At 48.7% G+C, this 16543-nt stretch overlaps 1 protein-coding gene across 1 annotated transcript in view; it reads right to left on the bottom strand.

Annotated features, from left to right (window-relative positions):
• The window catches only part of DENND2B (DENN domain containing 2B), a 183859-nt gene that overhangs the window by 13409 nt on the left and 153907 nt on the right, over positions 1-16543 (bottom strand). Inside the window, exons 10-12 of the mRNA XM_075836786.1 lie at positions 6375-6452; positions 4402-4542; positions 3508-3656 (exon numbers count right to left, since the gene is read on the bottom strand). Coding sequence (XP_075692901.1) covers positions 3508-3656; positions 4402-4542; positions 6375-6452 — 368 coding nt within the window. The remainder of the gene's footprint in view (positions 1-3507; positions 3657-4401; positions 4543-6374; positions 6453-16543) is intronic.

The following is a 16543-nucleotide window of genomic DNA, read 5'->3' as shown; positions in this document are numbered from 1 at the left end:
TATATGTGACTGATATCAGCTGCTCCTCTTATATCACTGCTGTACTATTATATCCTCCAGTCCTTACATCTATATATGTGACTGATATCAGCCGCTCCTCTTATATCACTGCTGTACTATTATATCCTCCAGCCTTACATCTATATATGTGACTGATATCAGCCGCTCCTCTTATATCACTGTTGTACTATTATATCCTCCAGTCCTTACATCTATATATGTGACTGATATCAGCCGCTCCTCTTATATCACTGTTGTACTATTATATCCTCCAGTCCTTAAATCTATATATGTGACTGATATCAGCCGCTCCTCTTATATCACTGCTGTACTATTATATCCTCCAGTCCTTACATCTATATATGTGACTGATATCAGCCGCTCCTCTTATATCACTGCTGTACTATTATATCCTCCAGTCCTTACATCTATATATGTGACTGATATCAGCTGCTCCTCTTATAACACTGCTGTACTATTATATCCTCCAGTCCTTACATCTATATATGTGACTGATATCAGCCGCTCCTCTTATATCACTGCTGTACTATTATATCCTCCACTCCTTACATCTATATATGTGACTGATATCAGCCGCTCCTCTTATAACACTGCTGTACTATTATATCCTCCAGTCCTTACATCTATATATGTGACTGATATCAGCCACTCCTCTTATAACCTTGCTGTACTATTATATCCTCCAGTCCTTACATCTATATATGTGACTGATATCAGCCGCTCCTCTTATATCACTGCTGCACTATTATATCCTCCAGTCCTTACATCTATATATGTGACTGATATCAGCCACTCCTCTTATAACCTTGCTGTACTATTATATCCTCCAGTCCTTACATCTATATATGTGACTGATATCAGCCGCTCCACTTATAACACTGCTGTACTATTATATCCTCCAGTCCTTACATCTATATATGTGACAGATATCAGCCGCTCCTCTTATATCACTGCTGTACTATTATATCCCCCAGTCCTTACATCTATATATGTGACTGATATCAGCCGCTCCTCTTATATCACTGCTGGACTATTATATCCTCCAGTCCTTACATCTATATATGCGACTGATATCAGCCGCTCCTCTTATAACACTGCTGTACTATTATATCCTCCAGTCCTTACATCTATATATGTGACTGATATCAGCCCTCCTCTTATATCACTGCTGTACTATTATATCCTCCAGTCCTTACATCTATATATGTGACTGATATCAGCCCTCCTCTTATATCACTGCTGTACTATTATATCCTCCAGTCCTTACATCTATATATGTGACTGATATCAGCCGCTCCTCTTATATCACTGCTGTACTATTATATCCCCAAGTCCTTACATCTGTATATGTGACTGATATCAGCTGCTCCTCTTATATCACTGCTGTACTATTATATCCTCCAGTCCTTACATCTATATATGTGACTGATATCAGCCGCTCCTCTTATATCACTGCTGTACTATTATATCCTCCTGTCCTTACATCTATATATATATATGTGACTGATATCAGCCGCTCCTCTTATATCACTGCTGTACTATTATATCCTCCAGTCCTTACATCTATACATGTGACTGATATCAGCCGCTCCTCTTATCACTGTAGTACTATTATATCCTCCAGTCCTTACATCTATATATGTGACTGATATCAGCCGCTCCTCTTATATCACTGCTGTACTATTATATCCTCCAGTCCTTGCATCTATATATGTGACTGATATCAGCCGCTCCTCTTATAACGCTGCTGTACTATTATATCCTCCACTCCTTACATCTATATATGTGACTGATATCAGCCGCTCCTCTTATATCACTGCTGTACTATTATATCCTCCAGTCCTTACATCTATATATGTGACTGATATCAGCCGCTCCTCTTATATCATGGCTGTACTATTATATCCTCCAGTCCTTACATCTATATATGTGACAGATATCAGCCGCTCCTCCTATATCACTGCTGTACTATTATATCCTCCAGAGACATTACATCATATGTGTGACTGATATCAGCCACTCCTCTTATATCACTGCTGTACTATTATATCCTCCAGTCCTTACATCTATATATGTGACTGATATCAGCCGCTCCTCTTATATCACTTCTGTACTATTATATCCTCCAGTCCTTACATCTATATATGTGACTGATATCAGCCGCTCCTCTTATATCACTGCTGTACTATTATATCCTCCAGAGACATTACATCTATATATGTGACTGATATCAGCCGCTCCTCTTATATCACTGCTGTACTATTATATCCTCCAGTTCTTACATCTATATATGTGACTGATATCAGCCGCTCCTCTTATAACGCTGCTGTACTATTATATCCTCCAGTCCTTACATCTGTATATGTGACTGATATCAGCCGCTCCTCTTATATCACTGCTGTACTATTATATCCTGCAGTCCTTACATCTATATATGTGACTGATATCAGCCGCTCCTCTTATAACGCTGCTGTACTATTATAAATTTAGGACTTTATGGTGAGAAGCATCATTCATGGGGAGGACACGTTTGGAGTACATGTAATATTTGAAGTAACCTGTAGGCGGCAGCACAGCCCATGAAAAAACAAGACCACAAACAAATGGCCCCCGCTGAGCTGAGACGGGCAGAATGAGTGGGAATGATTGTAAAGTTCTACACATCCAGTCTGAAAATATCTGTGCAAGGACGGAGTCGATATAAATGCTGTATATAATGATGTAAAAACAACCAGGAAGATTCTGGCTCATCATTCATAGGCAGCAATGATGCTGGATGACTTATCCCGGGGCCCAGACAGCTGCGAAAGAACCACAGTGCAGTATTCTACATAAATGAGGCTGTATTCACACCAGCATATCCGATTCACGCGCGTGAAAAACGTGCGTGAATCTGGTCCGTTATGCATCAGGGTTCTTTGCCACTGGCAGAGCAAATTTTTTTTTTTAAATTGAATTGATGCGTAAATCACGCACCGCACACGGATTGACTTCAATGGGCGATAGGTGCGTGAAAACTCCTGCACGTGTGAACGGCCCCATTGAGATCAACAAGTCAGTGTGCGGCGCGTGATTTCCCTGCCCAGCACACGGACGTTATTCACGGTAGTCTGAATGAGCCCTTACAGGGGCAGAGGGAATAGAGAGGAGCCCCAGAAAGAGCCACGGGACCACTGGTGGGGAGGGCAGGGACTGGATAAGGACTTGTTTCTCAGTAACGTCCGTCCCCTATATGTGACATCATCACCCTACTCTGCCCTCAATATATGACATCACCACCTACTCTGCCCTCAATATATGACATCACCACCTACTGCGCTTCTTTATGTGATATCACTACACTGCAGACTGTCAGGGCATGCTGAGAGTTGTAGTTTCACAACAGTTTGTAGACAACTGACTTAGTCCAGCACTAAATGATAAAAATTCTCCCGATCTTGCATTGGTTTAGCCCACAGAGCAGCGGCCGCCATGTCCAGACCTTACCTCAACTTCTCTGCCACAAATATGACTCTTCTCTCCAGCAGCAGCGAGGCAAATATCCGGATGATTTGTCGGACGCTGAGGCATCTGAAGAGACAATCAAAGTCCACATGTTCCAGCCGTGAATCCATCGGTCTCCGCAGCTCGATGACCTAAAGGGACAATAGTAACACATGGTATGAGGACCAATGAAAGAAGGCGATCACACGAGAGACCGACGACACGAGAGACCGACGACACGAGAGACCGACGACACGAGTGACCGAAGACACGAGAGACCGACGACACGAGAGACCGACGACACGAGAGACCGAACACACGAGAGACCAAACACACGAGAGACCGAAGACACGAGAGACCGAAGACACGAGAGACCGAAGACACGAGAGACCGAAGACACGAGAGACCGAGGACACGAGAGACCGAAGACACAAGAGACCGACGGCACGAGAGACCGACGGCACGAGAGACCGACGGCACGAGAGACCGACGACACGAGGGACCGACGACACGAGGGACCGAAGACACGATGGACCGAAGACACGAGAGACCGAAGACACGAGAGACCGACGACACGAGAGACCGACGACACGAGGGACCGACGACACGAGAGAGCCGGGGACAGGAGAGACCGAGGACACGAGAGACCGAAGACAGGAGAGACCAAGGACACGAGAGACCGACGGCACGAGAGACCGACGGCACGAGAGACCGACGGCACGAGAGACCGACGACACGAGAGACCGACGACACGAGAGACCGACGACACGGGAGACCGACGACACGAGAGACCGACGACACGAGAGACCGACGACACGAGAGACCGACGACACGGGAGACCGACGACACGAGAGACCGACGACACGGGAGACCGACGACACGAGAGGGCTCCGGTACCTCATTCCCTGCGCCCGGGAGGAACGTCTTCACACGGATCGTTTTCCCTGGAGCCGGAAAAGGAGACTCCATCAGACTCCTCATAAATGGGTAGACAAGTGCAGCAGAAATCCCCCTCCTCCGCTCCACCTCGTCCAGGATCTAAAGACCAGGATGATAAAGTTATAATTGATAATTCACCAAAGCAGCGAAGAAGAAGCATCAGGTCCAGACCCTCCAAGAGGAACGATCCTGGCAACAAAGTATCACATTTCCTTGGTCTTTATTGCCAAAATCCAAGATGCTGTATACAAGGTTTCAAGTCAGACAATCTTAGGCTAACACACTGTTATGGGGACATCTGTGGGTTATACACTGTTATGGGGACATCTGTGGATGATACACTGTTATGGGGACATCTGTGGAGGATACACTGTTATGGGGACATCTGTGGAGGATACACTGTTATGCGGACATCTGTGGGTGATACACTGTTATGGGGACATCTGTGGATGATACACTGTTATGGGGACATCTGTGGGTGATACACTGTTATGGGGACATCTGTGGGTGATACACTGTTATGGGGACATATGTGGGTGATACATTGTTATGGGGGCATCTGTGGGTGATACACTGTTATGGGGACATCTGTGGGTGATACACTGTTATGAGGACATCTGTGGATGATACATTTTTATGGGGACATCTGTGGAGGATACACTGTTATGGGGAAATGTGGAGGATACACTGTTATGGGGACATCTGTGGGTGATACACTGTTATGGGGACATATGTGGGTGATACATTGTTATGGGGGCATCTGTGGGTGATACACTGTTATGGGGACATATGTGGGTGATACAATGTTATGGGGGCATCTGTGGGTGATACACTGTTATGGGGGCATCTGTGGGTGATACACTGTTATGGGGGCATCTGTGGGTGATACACTGTTATGGGGGCATCTGTGGGTGATACACTGTTATGGGGGCATCTGGCACCCTCAACACATGAGCCCCCCTGCCTGCCTACAATTCCAGAATCGAATGTTTTACATGGCTCCAAGGTGGGGTATCACTTTAAGATGACTTAGGTATTACCTGCAGTCCTGTGTAAAATCACAACTAATGTATTGGACTGTTACACTGATTTGTGTCACATGACACACTTAGCTCTGCTACATCTGAGAGTTCAGTGTCTGTACGAGCACCTAAGAAGGAGCAGAAAGTCATTGAGTTTCCTCCACTTAATTAAGAAACGGACACCAACACAAATATGAGTGCGCTCTGCGTTCCCAGCAGCATGGAGAGAGCGGGACTATGACAGGACTTAGTGGTTTGACCTGGAACCCAGCAGCATTTCTGATCATGTTCCAGTCCGGAGTATAATGAATGAGGGGGCACACGTATATTCTCACTATTTACTCCTAGACACCAGAACCGGCCATAGTGGGTGAACTGGTCGCATGACTGGGCTAGAATTGACTGTTTGAACATGTGCCCATGCATGTAACCAGAGTTGTAACACTTAAAGAGGGACTCCAACTATATGATCTCCTGTCAATCACAAATCACATCAGTGCAGGGTCCCCACTAATACCCTGAATGAACTGGACCTGGTGGCGGGTGCGATTCTACCTCCTCCAGATGTTCAACCAGGACACCGACACCTTCCAACACATCCCGAGACCACGTGGTTGGAGCACCCCTTTAAGTGAATGGAGCAGATGACGTCGCTTGCAGTTGTGATGAGCGGTAATGCCACAATGAAAAGTCTTTTTTGCTTATCTGACAATGGTGGACGCGTCTGTGGATGGCGCTCCTGCAGGAACTACTGATGGCGGATACGGATCTCTTGTAATATTATATAATAAGTCTGATCATATCTAATCAAAAGGCTCGAAATTAACCAGACGAGCGCCAAATGCTAATAATTGTAGGAGAATGTCTATGTGTAGAGTGTGAATGTGCCCCAATCTCCCCTCATCTTACCTTGGAGAACAGGTCGAAGCATCCCAGCCGGCTGATCACACAGTAAACCTCGGGGAGTCGGGGACCCTTCCCGCTGGGCTGTGAGGAGAGAGAGGATCTGTTTTAGCATTCACATATAATTGGCTCCAGAACAGGCTCTACCGCCAGCACAAGAGTGAATAATCCAGGTAATGACCAACTCATTCATCGGTACAGCACAGAGATTGCTGCTGCGTCTGGACCCGGCCTCAAAGGGATTCCCAGTCCTTCAGGGGGGCATTGGAGCCATAAAACAATTGGTTGCTAAAGTGCACATACCCCTTATTATGGAGATGGGCCGGCAGTAGCCTCATGCACCGCACAGGGGAACATTCTGCAGGATCATGGCGGCCGCGCTCCTCATTTATTATCATATTGTGGTGACTCCACAGCCTGTAATTTGGGGTCTCTGGGTTGTAATTTGGAGCCATTCGCTGCTGCGCTGACATTAATAATAACACGAATACGGTCAATGTTATTCTGAGAGCAAGTTCAAGGCTGTGTGTACAGCTCGGCGGGTGGTCGGGACGCTCTGCTACTCTGCAGTACTCCTTAAGCACTACTAGAATTCAATATGTTTAAAATAATGTAAGCCTTTGCTTTACTCACATGATATGGTGAGTTACATCATGTCTTATGCTCCAGTCACATCCAGAGCTGTATTCACACTTTTCTAATAATTAAATGTATCTCAGGATCAGTACAGGATAAGTAATGTAATGTATGTACACAGTAACTCCACCAGCAGAATAGTGAGTGCAGCTCTGGAGTATAACACAGGATATAACTCAGGATCAGTACAGGATAAGTAATGTAATGTATGTACACAGTGACTCCACCAGCAGAATAGTGAGTGCAGCTCTGGAGTATAATACAGGATATAACTCAGGATCAGTACAGGATAAGTAATGTAATGTATGTACACAGTGACTCCACCAGCAGAATAGTGAGTGCAGCTCTGGAGTATAATACAGGATGTAACTCAGGATCAGTACAGGATAAGTAATATAATGTATGTACACAGTGACTCCACCAGCAGAATAGTGAGTGCAGCTCTGGAGTATAATACAGGCTATAACTCAGGATCAGTACAGGATAAGTAATGTAATGTATGTACACAGTGACTCCACCAGCAGAATAGTGAGTGCAGCTCTGGAGTATAATACATGATATAACTCAGGATCAGTAAGGGATAAGTAATATAATGTATGTACACAGTGACTCCACCAGCAGAATAGTGAGCGCAGCTCTGGAGTATAATACATGATATAACTCAGGATCAGTAAGGGATAAGTAATATAATGTATGTACACAGTGACTCCACCAGCAGAATAGTGAGTGCAGCTCTGGAGTATAATACAGGATATAACTCAGGATCAGTACAGGATAAGTAATGTATGTACACAGTGACTCCACCAGCAGTATAGTGAGTGCAGCTCTGCAGTATAATACAGGATGTAACTCAGGATCAGTACAGGATAAGTAATGTAATGTATATACACAGTGACTCCACCAGCAGAATAGTGAGTGCAGCTCTGGAGTATAATACAGGATGTTACTCAGGATCAGTACAGGATAAGTAATGTATGCACACAGTGACTCCACCAGCAGAATAGTGAGTGCAGCTCTGGAGTATAATGCAAGCTGTAGCTCAGGATCACACCCAGGCACTTGAGCCTATGGGGGGGGGGGGGGCTTTAAAAAAAAAAAAAAGTGCTACTCTGTCCCAAATGAGCAGACTACTACTATTAATTACATGTGCGTTCTACAAGTCACTCCTCTGGGCCCTCTCATCTGTGGTTCCTTATCCACTGCACAACTCCCAGTGTACTGATCCGGGGTGTTCTGTTTTCTTAGCACTGACCAACTGAACATTTCTTTTTTTTTTTCTACATTACAGATTCAATCTTTTCCACTAGTTTCTGTTCCCAGGGAAGTTTCAGCCAGGCGGAGTACAAATTTTATAGAGAATTCCTCCGGGGATAATCTACCTGCTTAAGACAATTACATCTGAGGGCAGTGAATGACACAGGAACAGGTGCAGGATTTCCAGATCGCAGCGTCAGGACATCAGTGAGTGGGATTTGATCTCGTGTTTTGTCCATATTAGGTAGAAGAGACGGCCGGCCATGGTGATTAAATCAAGTATGTTGGATTTTGGTTAAACCCCATTGTGTCAAATCTGAAGGAATTCTGAATGCAGCCAGGGGTCCTGGAAAGACACCAGGAAAGAGCGCGGGTGCTTTGTGCCAGTAAAAGCATCACATTCCTGAGTCCCGGAGCAGTCCAGGAATAATATCTGCAGCGCGCGGAGTCAAAGAATCCACATTATGAAATATCTCTCCAGTAGGACACGGCGTTGCAACACAAGGGAACGCTGCAGCTTTGTGGACACTTGTCAATTTTTATTGTGAATTCCTGGAAACTGGAGAACGCAGGGTCACTTTATATGCAGTCATTCTGATAGACACAAACTTGTTACTTTATTATTATTCCTCAGTCAGCTCCATGAAACTCAAATACGTCTATAGTAATCCTCAACTTCCATGATAATAGGCCAGACATTGTGAGATTTCTACACTGCGCAGGTGGATGATGTTTGGAGGTAGAGGAAGAATTCGCTCAGGAGGAAATGAGAACAGGAGGAGGAGGGGGGGAAATGAGAACAGGAGGAGGAGGGGGGAAATGAGAACATGAGGAGGAGGGGGAAATGAGAACATGAGGAGGAGGAGGGGGGGGGAAATGAGAACATGAGGAGGAGGGGGGAAACCAGAACAGGAGGAAGAGGAGGAAACGAGAACAGGAGGAAGAAGAGGAAACGAGAACTGGAGGAGGAGGAGGAAACGAGAACAGGAGGAGGAAACGAGAACAGGAGGAGGAGGAGGAAACGAGAACAGGAGGAGGAGGAGGAAACGAGAACAGGAGGAGGAGGAGGAGGAAACGAGAACAGGAGGAGGAGGAGGAGGAAACGAGAACAGGAGGAGGAGGAGGAGGAAACGAGAACAGGAGGAGGAGGAGGAGGAAACGAGAACAGGAGGAGGAGGAGGAGGAAACGAGAACAGGAGGAGGAGGAGGAGGAAACGAGAACAGGAGGAGGAGGAGGAAACGAGAACAGGAGGAGGAGGAGGGGGAAACGAGAACAGGAGGAGGAGGAGGGGGAAACGAGAACAGGAGGAGGAGGAGGGGGAAATGAGAACATGAGGAGGAGGAGGGGGGGGAAATGAGAACAGGAGGAGGAAACGAGAACAGGAGGAGGAAACGAGAACAGGAGGAGGAAACGAGAACAGGAGGAGGAGGAGGAAACGAGAACAGGAGGAGGAAACGAGAACAGGAGGAGGAAACGAGAACAGGAGGAGGAAACGAGAACAGGAGGAGGAAACGAGAACAGGAGGAAACGAGAACAGGAGGAGGAGGAAACGAGAACAGGAGGAGGAGGAAACGAGAACAGGAGGAGGAGGAGGAGGAAACGAGAACAGGAGGAGGAGGAGGAGGAAACGAGAACAGGAGGAGGAGGAGGAGGAAACGAGAACAGGAGGAGGAGGAGGAGGAAACGAGAACAGGAGGAGGAGGAGGAGGAAACGAGAACAGGAGGAGGAGGAGGAGGAAACAGGAGGAGGAGGAGGAGGAAACGAGAACAGGAGGAGGAGGAGGAGGAAACGAGAACAGGAGGAGGAGGAGGAGGAAACGAGAACAGGAGGAGGAGGAGGAGGAAACGAGAACAGGAGGAGGAGGAGGAGGAAACGAGAACAGGAGGAGGAGGAAACGAGAACAGGAGGAGGAGGAGGGGGAAACGAGAACAGGAGGAGGAGGAGGGGGAAACGAGAACAGGAGGAGGAGGAGGGGGAAACGAGAACAGGAGGAGGAGGAGGAGGGGGAAACGAGAACAGGAGGAGGAGGAGGAGGGGGAAACGAGAACAGGAGGAGGAGGAGGAGGAGGAAACGAGAACAGGAGGAAGAGGAGGAAACGAGAACAGGAGGAAATGAGAACAGGAGGAAGAGGAGGAAATGAGAACAGGAGGAAGAAATGAGAACAGGAGGAAACGAGCACAGGAGGAGGAGGAAACGAGCACAGGAGGAGGAGGAAACGAGCACAGGAGGAGGAGGAAACGAGCACAGGAGGAGGAGGAAACGAGCACAGGAGGAGGAGGAGGAGGAAGAAATGAGAACAGGAGGAAGAGGAAATGAGAACAGGAGGAAGAGGAAATGAGCACAAACAGAGGAGGAGGAGGAAATGAGCACAGGAGGAGAAGGAAATGAGAACAGGAGGAGAAGGAAACAACGAGCACAAGAGGAGGAGGAAACAACGAGCACAGGAGGAGGAAACAACGAGCACAGGAGGAGGAAACGAACAAAGGAGGAGGAAACAAGAACAGAAGAAGGAGGAGGAGGAAACGAGAACAGGAGGAGGAGGAAACGAGAACAGGAGGAGGAGGAAACGAGAACAGGAGGAGGAAACGAGAACAGGAGGAGGAAACGAGAACAGGAGGAGGAAACGAGAACAGGAGGAGGAAACGAGAACAGGAGGAGGAAACGAGAACAGGAGGAGGAAACGAGAACAGGAGGAGGAAACGAGAACAGGAGGAGGAGGAGGAAACGAGAACAGGAGGAGGAGGAAACGAGAACAGGAGGAGGAGGAGGAAACGAGAACAGGAGGAGGAGGAGGAAACGAGAACAGGAGGAGGAGGAGGAAACGAGAACAGGAGGAGGAGGAGGAAACGAGAACAGGAGGAGGAGGAGGAAATAAGAACAGGAGGAGGGGAAAATGAGAACATGAGGAGGAGGAAATGAGAACATGAGGAAGAGGAGGAAATGAGAACATGAGGAAGAGGAGGAAATGAGAACATGAGGAAGAGGAGGAAATGAGAACAGGAGGAGGAAATGAGCACAAGCGGAGGAGGAGAAAATGAGCACAGGAGGAAAAAATGAGCACAGGAGGAAAAAATGAGCACAGGAGGAAGAGGAGGAAATGAGTACAGGAGGCAATGAGAACAGAAGGAAGAGGAAGAAACGAGAACAGGAGGAGGAAACGAGAACAGGAGGAGGAGGAGGAAACGAGAACAGGAGGAGGAGGAGGAAACGAGAACAGGAGGAGGAGGAGGAAACGAGAACAGGAGGAGGAAACGAGAACAGGAGGAGGAGGAGGAAACGAGAACAGGAGGAGGAAACGAGAACAGGAGGAGGAGGAGGAGGAAACGAGAACAGGAGGAGGAGGAGGAGGAAACGAGAACAGGAGGAGGAGGAGGAGGAAACGAGAACAGGAGGAGGAGGAGGAGGAAACGAGAACAGGAGGAGGAGGAGGAGGAAACGAGAACAGGAGGAGGAGGAGGAGGAAACGAGAACAGGAGGAGGAGGAGGAGGAAACGAGAACAGGAGGAGGAGGAAACGAGAACAGGAGGAGGAGGAAACGAGAACAGGAGGAGGAGGAAACGAGAACAGGAGGAGGAAACGAGAACAGGAGGAGGAGGAGGAAACTAGAACAGGAGGAAGAGGAGGAAACGAGAACAGGAGGAAATGAGAACAGGTGGAAATGAGAACAGGTGGAAATGAGAACAGGAGGAAATGAGAACAGGAGGAAATGAGAACAGGAGGAAGAGGAGGAAATGAGAACAGGAGGAAGAAATGAGAACAGGAGGAAACGAGCACAGGAGGAGGAAACGAGAACAGGAGGAGGAGGAAACAATCACAGGAGGAGGAGGAAACAAGCACAGGAGGAGGAGGAGGAAGAAAAGAGAACAGGAGGAAGAGGAAATGAGAACAGGAGGAAGAGGAAATGAGCACAAACAGAGGAGGAGGAGGAAATGAGCACAGGAGGAGAAGGAAATGAGAACAGGAGGAGAAGGAAACAACGAGCACAAGAGGAGGAGGAAACAACGAGCACAGGAGGAGGAAACAACGAGCACCGGAGGAGGAAACGAGAACAGGAGGAGGAAACGAGAACAGAAGAAGGAGGAGGAGGAAACGAGAACAGGAGGAGGAGGAGGAAACGAGAACAGGAGGAGGAGGAGGAAACAACGAGAACAGGAGGAGGAAACGAGAACAGGAGGAGGAGGAAACGAGATCAGGAGGAGGAGGAGGAGGAAACGAGAACAGGAGGAGGAGGAGGAAACAAGAACAGGAGGAGGAGGAGGAAACGAGAACAGGAGGAGGAGGAGGAAACGAGAACAGGAGGAGGAGGAGGAAACGAGAACGGGAGGAGGAGGAGGAGGAGGAAACGAGAACAGAAGGAGGAGGAGGAAACGAGAACAGGAGGAGGAGGAGGAAGAAACGAGAACAGGAGGAGGAGGAGGAAACGAGAACAGGAGGAGGAGGAGGAAGAAACGAGAACAGGAGGAGGAGGAGGAAACAAGAACAGGAGGAGGAAACGAGAACAGGAGGAGGAGGAGGAAACGAGAACAGGAGGAGGAGGAGGAAACGAGAACAGGAGGAGGAGGAGGAAACGAGAACAGGAGGAGGAGGAGGAAACGAGAACAGGAGGAGGAGGAGGAGGAAACGAGAACAGGAGGAGGAAACGAGAACAGGAGGAGGAGGAAACGAGATCAGGAGGAGGAGGAGGAGGAAACAAGAACAGGAGGAGGAGGAGGAAACGAGAACGGGAGGAGGAGGAGGAGGAAACGAGAACGGGAGGAGGAGGAGGAGGAGGAAACGAGAACGGGAGGAGGAGGAGGAGGAAACGAGAACAGGAGGAGGAGGAGGAGGAAACGAGAACAGGAGGAGGAAACGAGAACAGGAGGAGGAGGAAACAAGATCAGGAGGAGGAGGAGGAGGAAACAAGAACAGGAGGAGGAGGAGGAAACAAGAACAGGAGGAGGAGGAGGAGGAAACGAGAACGGGAGGAGGAGGAGGAGGAAACGAGAACGGGAGGAGGAGGAGGAGGAAACGAGAACGGGAGGAGGAGGAGGAGGAAACGAGAACAGGAGGAGGAGGAGGAGGAAACGAGAACAGAAGGAGGAGGAGGAAACGAGAACAGGAGGAGGAGGAGGAAACGAGAACAGGAGGAGGAGGAGGAAACGAGAACAGGAGGAGGAGGAGGAAACGAGAACAGGAGGAGGAGGAGGAAACGAGAACAGGAGGAGGAGGAGGAAACGAGAACAGGAGGAGGAGGAGGAAACGAGAACAGGAGGAGGAGGAGGAAACGAGAACAGGAGGAGGAAACGAGAACAGGAGGAAGAGGAGGAAACGAGAACAGGAGGAAGAGGAGGAAACGAGAACAGGAGGAAATGAGAACAGGAGGAAATGAGAACAGGTGGAAATGAGAACAGGTGGAAATGAGAACAGGAGGAAATGAGAACAGGAGGAAATGAGAACAGGAGGAAATGAGAACAGGAGGAAATGAGAACAGGAGGAAGAGGAGGAAATGAGAACAGGAGGAAGAAATGAGAACAGGAGGAAGAAATGAGAACAGGAGGAAACGAGCACAGGAGGAGGAAAGGAGAACAGGAGGAGGAGGAAACAAGCACAGGAGGAGGAGGAAACAAGCACAGGAGGAGGAGGAGGAAGAAATGAGAACAGGAGGAAGAGGAAATGAGAACAGGAGGAAGAGGAAATGAGAACAGGAGGCGGAAATGAGCACAAACAGAGGAGGAGGAGGAGGAAATGAGCACAGGAGGAGAAGGAAATGAGAACAGGAGGAGAAGGAAACAATGAGCACAAGAGGAGGAGGAAACAACGAGCACAGGAGGAGGAAACAACGAGCACAGGAGGAGGAAACAACGAGCACAGGAGGAGGAAACGAGCACAGGAGGAGGAGGAAACGAGCACAGGAGGAGGAGGAAACGAGCACAGGAGGAGGAGGAGGAAACGAGAACAGGAGGAGGAGGAGGAAACGAGAACAGAAGAAGGAGGAGGAGGAAACGAGAACAGAAGAAGGAGAAGGAGGAAACGAGAACAGGAGGAGGAGGAGGAAACGAGAACAGTAGGAGGAGGAAACGAGAACAGGAGGAGGAGGAAACGAGAACAGGAGGAGGAGGAAACGAGAACAGGAGGAGGAGGAAACGAGAACAGGAGGAGGAAACGAGAACAGGAGGAGGAAACGAGAACAGGAGGAGGAGGAGGAAACGAGAACAGGAGGAGGAGGAAACGAGAACAGGAGGAGGAGGAGGAAACGAGAACAGGAGGAGGAGGAGGAAACGAGAACAGGAGGAAGAGGAGGAAACGAGAACAGGAGGAAGAGGAGGAAACGAGAACAGGAGGAAATGAGAACAGGTGGAAATGAGAACAGGTGGAAATGAGAACAGGAGGAAATGAGAACAGGAGGAAGAGGAAAAAATGAGAACAGGACAAAGAGGAGGAAATGAGCACAAGCTGAGCGCAGGAGGAGGAGGAAATGAGCGCAGGAGGAGGAGGAAATGAGCGCAGGAGGAGAAGGAAATGGGCACAGGAGGAGGTAGAAATGAGCACAAGAGGAGGAATCAAAGGTTGGAAGTAGGGAAAGAATTATCTGAGGAGGGGGAATAAATGCAGGAGGGAGAAATAACAGGAGGAGGAAGAGAGCACAGGAAGAGGGAATAAGTGCAGGAGGAGAAGGAAATGAGCACAGGAAGCGGGGCGAATAAGAGAAGAAATGAGCGCAGGTGGAGGTGGAAATAAGTGCAGGAGGAAATGAGCACACAAAGAGGGGGGAATAAAAATAGTTTAAATCACTGCAGGAGGAAGAAGTTACCGAAGGAGGAGAAAGCGAATAAAGGAGGGGAGATGACACTATAAGGCCAAGCTCACACAGGGCAGTTTGGTGCAGTTTTTGATTCATATATTCCAGCCAGCGAGGAGCGTATCCTAAAGAGATTTCTCCCCCTTGTTTTGACTAAAAAAAAAAAAAGAAGCATCAAAGACTGCGTTGTGTGAACCCGGCCATAATGTGAAGCTGTGTCCCGGTTGTCCCTGGATGTTCGTGTCATGAATTCTCCAGTAATCGGATTATCAATGAGGAGGAAATGTAAATGATCCAGATCCTGACCCCGGTAATGACATTATTCCTGGGCGCGTGTTTGTGTCTTACAATGTTAGTCTCCATAGTGATCTATGAGTAATCTCTGAGATTTGCCAATACAATAAGAAGTGAATGTAAACCACACGCAGCTCTAATCCCAACACCACAATCCTGGAGATTTCTCAGGCCTTTCACATGAGGTGATTTGTGACCTCAGACTCGGAGACTTTGCTCTTCTGGATGAGAAATCGCACCCCACGGACCTTCTCGGCCCCTACAGCACGTTCTACACGGTAACGCCAGAGCGCCGCATTATTAACCAATTAATGTGTTTGGTCAAAAAAGTCTGACCAGCCACAAGTCCCATCCCACAACTACAGTCAGTCCATCAATGACAAATAATCGCTGTAACTGCTGCTCGAGGATTTCCAAGAAATATAACTTATAACTACATGGTCAAGGGCCAACAAAGTCTACAAAGCTTTCAAAAAATTTGGAGCAGATATCACCCAGTGTCTTGACTCAATCGACAAAAACATGAGTAAAACGTGAGATAAGTCGGAGGGGCCCCAGATGACATGTGCAGGAGTCAGGAGGGCCCCAGATGACATGTGCAGGAGTCAGGAGGGCCCCAGATGACATGTGCAGGAGTCAGGAGGGCCCCAGATGACATGTGCAGGAGTCAGGAGGGCCGCAGATGACATGTGCAGGAGTCAGGAGGGCCCCAGATGACATGTGCAGGAGTCAGGAGGGCCCCAGATGACATGTGCAGGAGTCAGGAGGGCCGCAGATGACATGTGCAGGAGTCAGGAGGGCCCCAGATGACATGTGCAGGAGTCAGGAGGGCCGCAGATGACATGTGCAGGAGTCAGGAGGGCCCCAGATGACATGTGCAGGAGTCAGGAGGGCCGCAGATGACATGTGCAGGAGTCAGGAGGGCCCCAGATGACATGTGCAGGAGTCAGGAGGGCCCCAGATGACATGTGCAGGAGTCAGGAGGGCCGCAGATGACATGTGCAGGAGTCAGGAGGGCCCCAGATGACATGTGCAGGAGTCAGGAGGGCCCCAGATGACATGTGCAGGAGTCAGGAGGGCCGCAGATGACATGTGCAGGAGTCAGGAGGGCCCCAGATGACATGTGCAGGAGTCAGGAGGGCCGCAGATGACATGTGCAGGAGTCAGGAGGGCCCCAGATGACATGTGCAGGAGTCAGGAGGGCCCCAGA

Source organism: Rhinoderma darwinii, chromosome 9 (genome assembly GCF_050947455.1).
Source record: "Rhinoderma darwinii isolate aRhiDar2 chromosome 9, aRhiDar2.hap1, whole genome shotgun sequence".
Classification (NCBI taxonomy): domain Eukaryota; kingdom Metazoa; phylum Chordata; class Amphibia; order Anura; family Rhinodermatidae; genus Rhinoderma; species Rhinoderma darwinii.
This window is presented reverse-complemented; position numbering and strand designations above follow the sequence as displayed.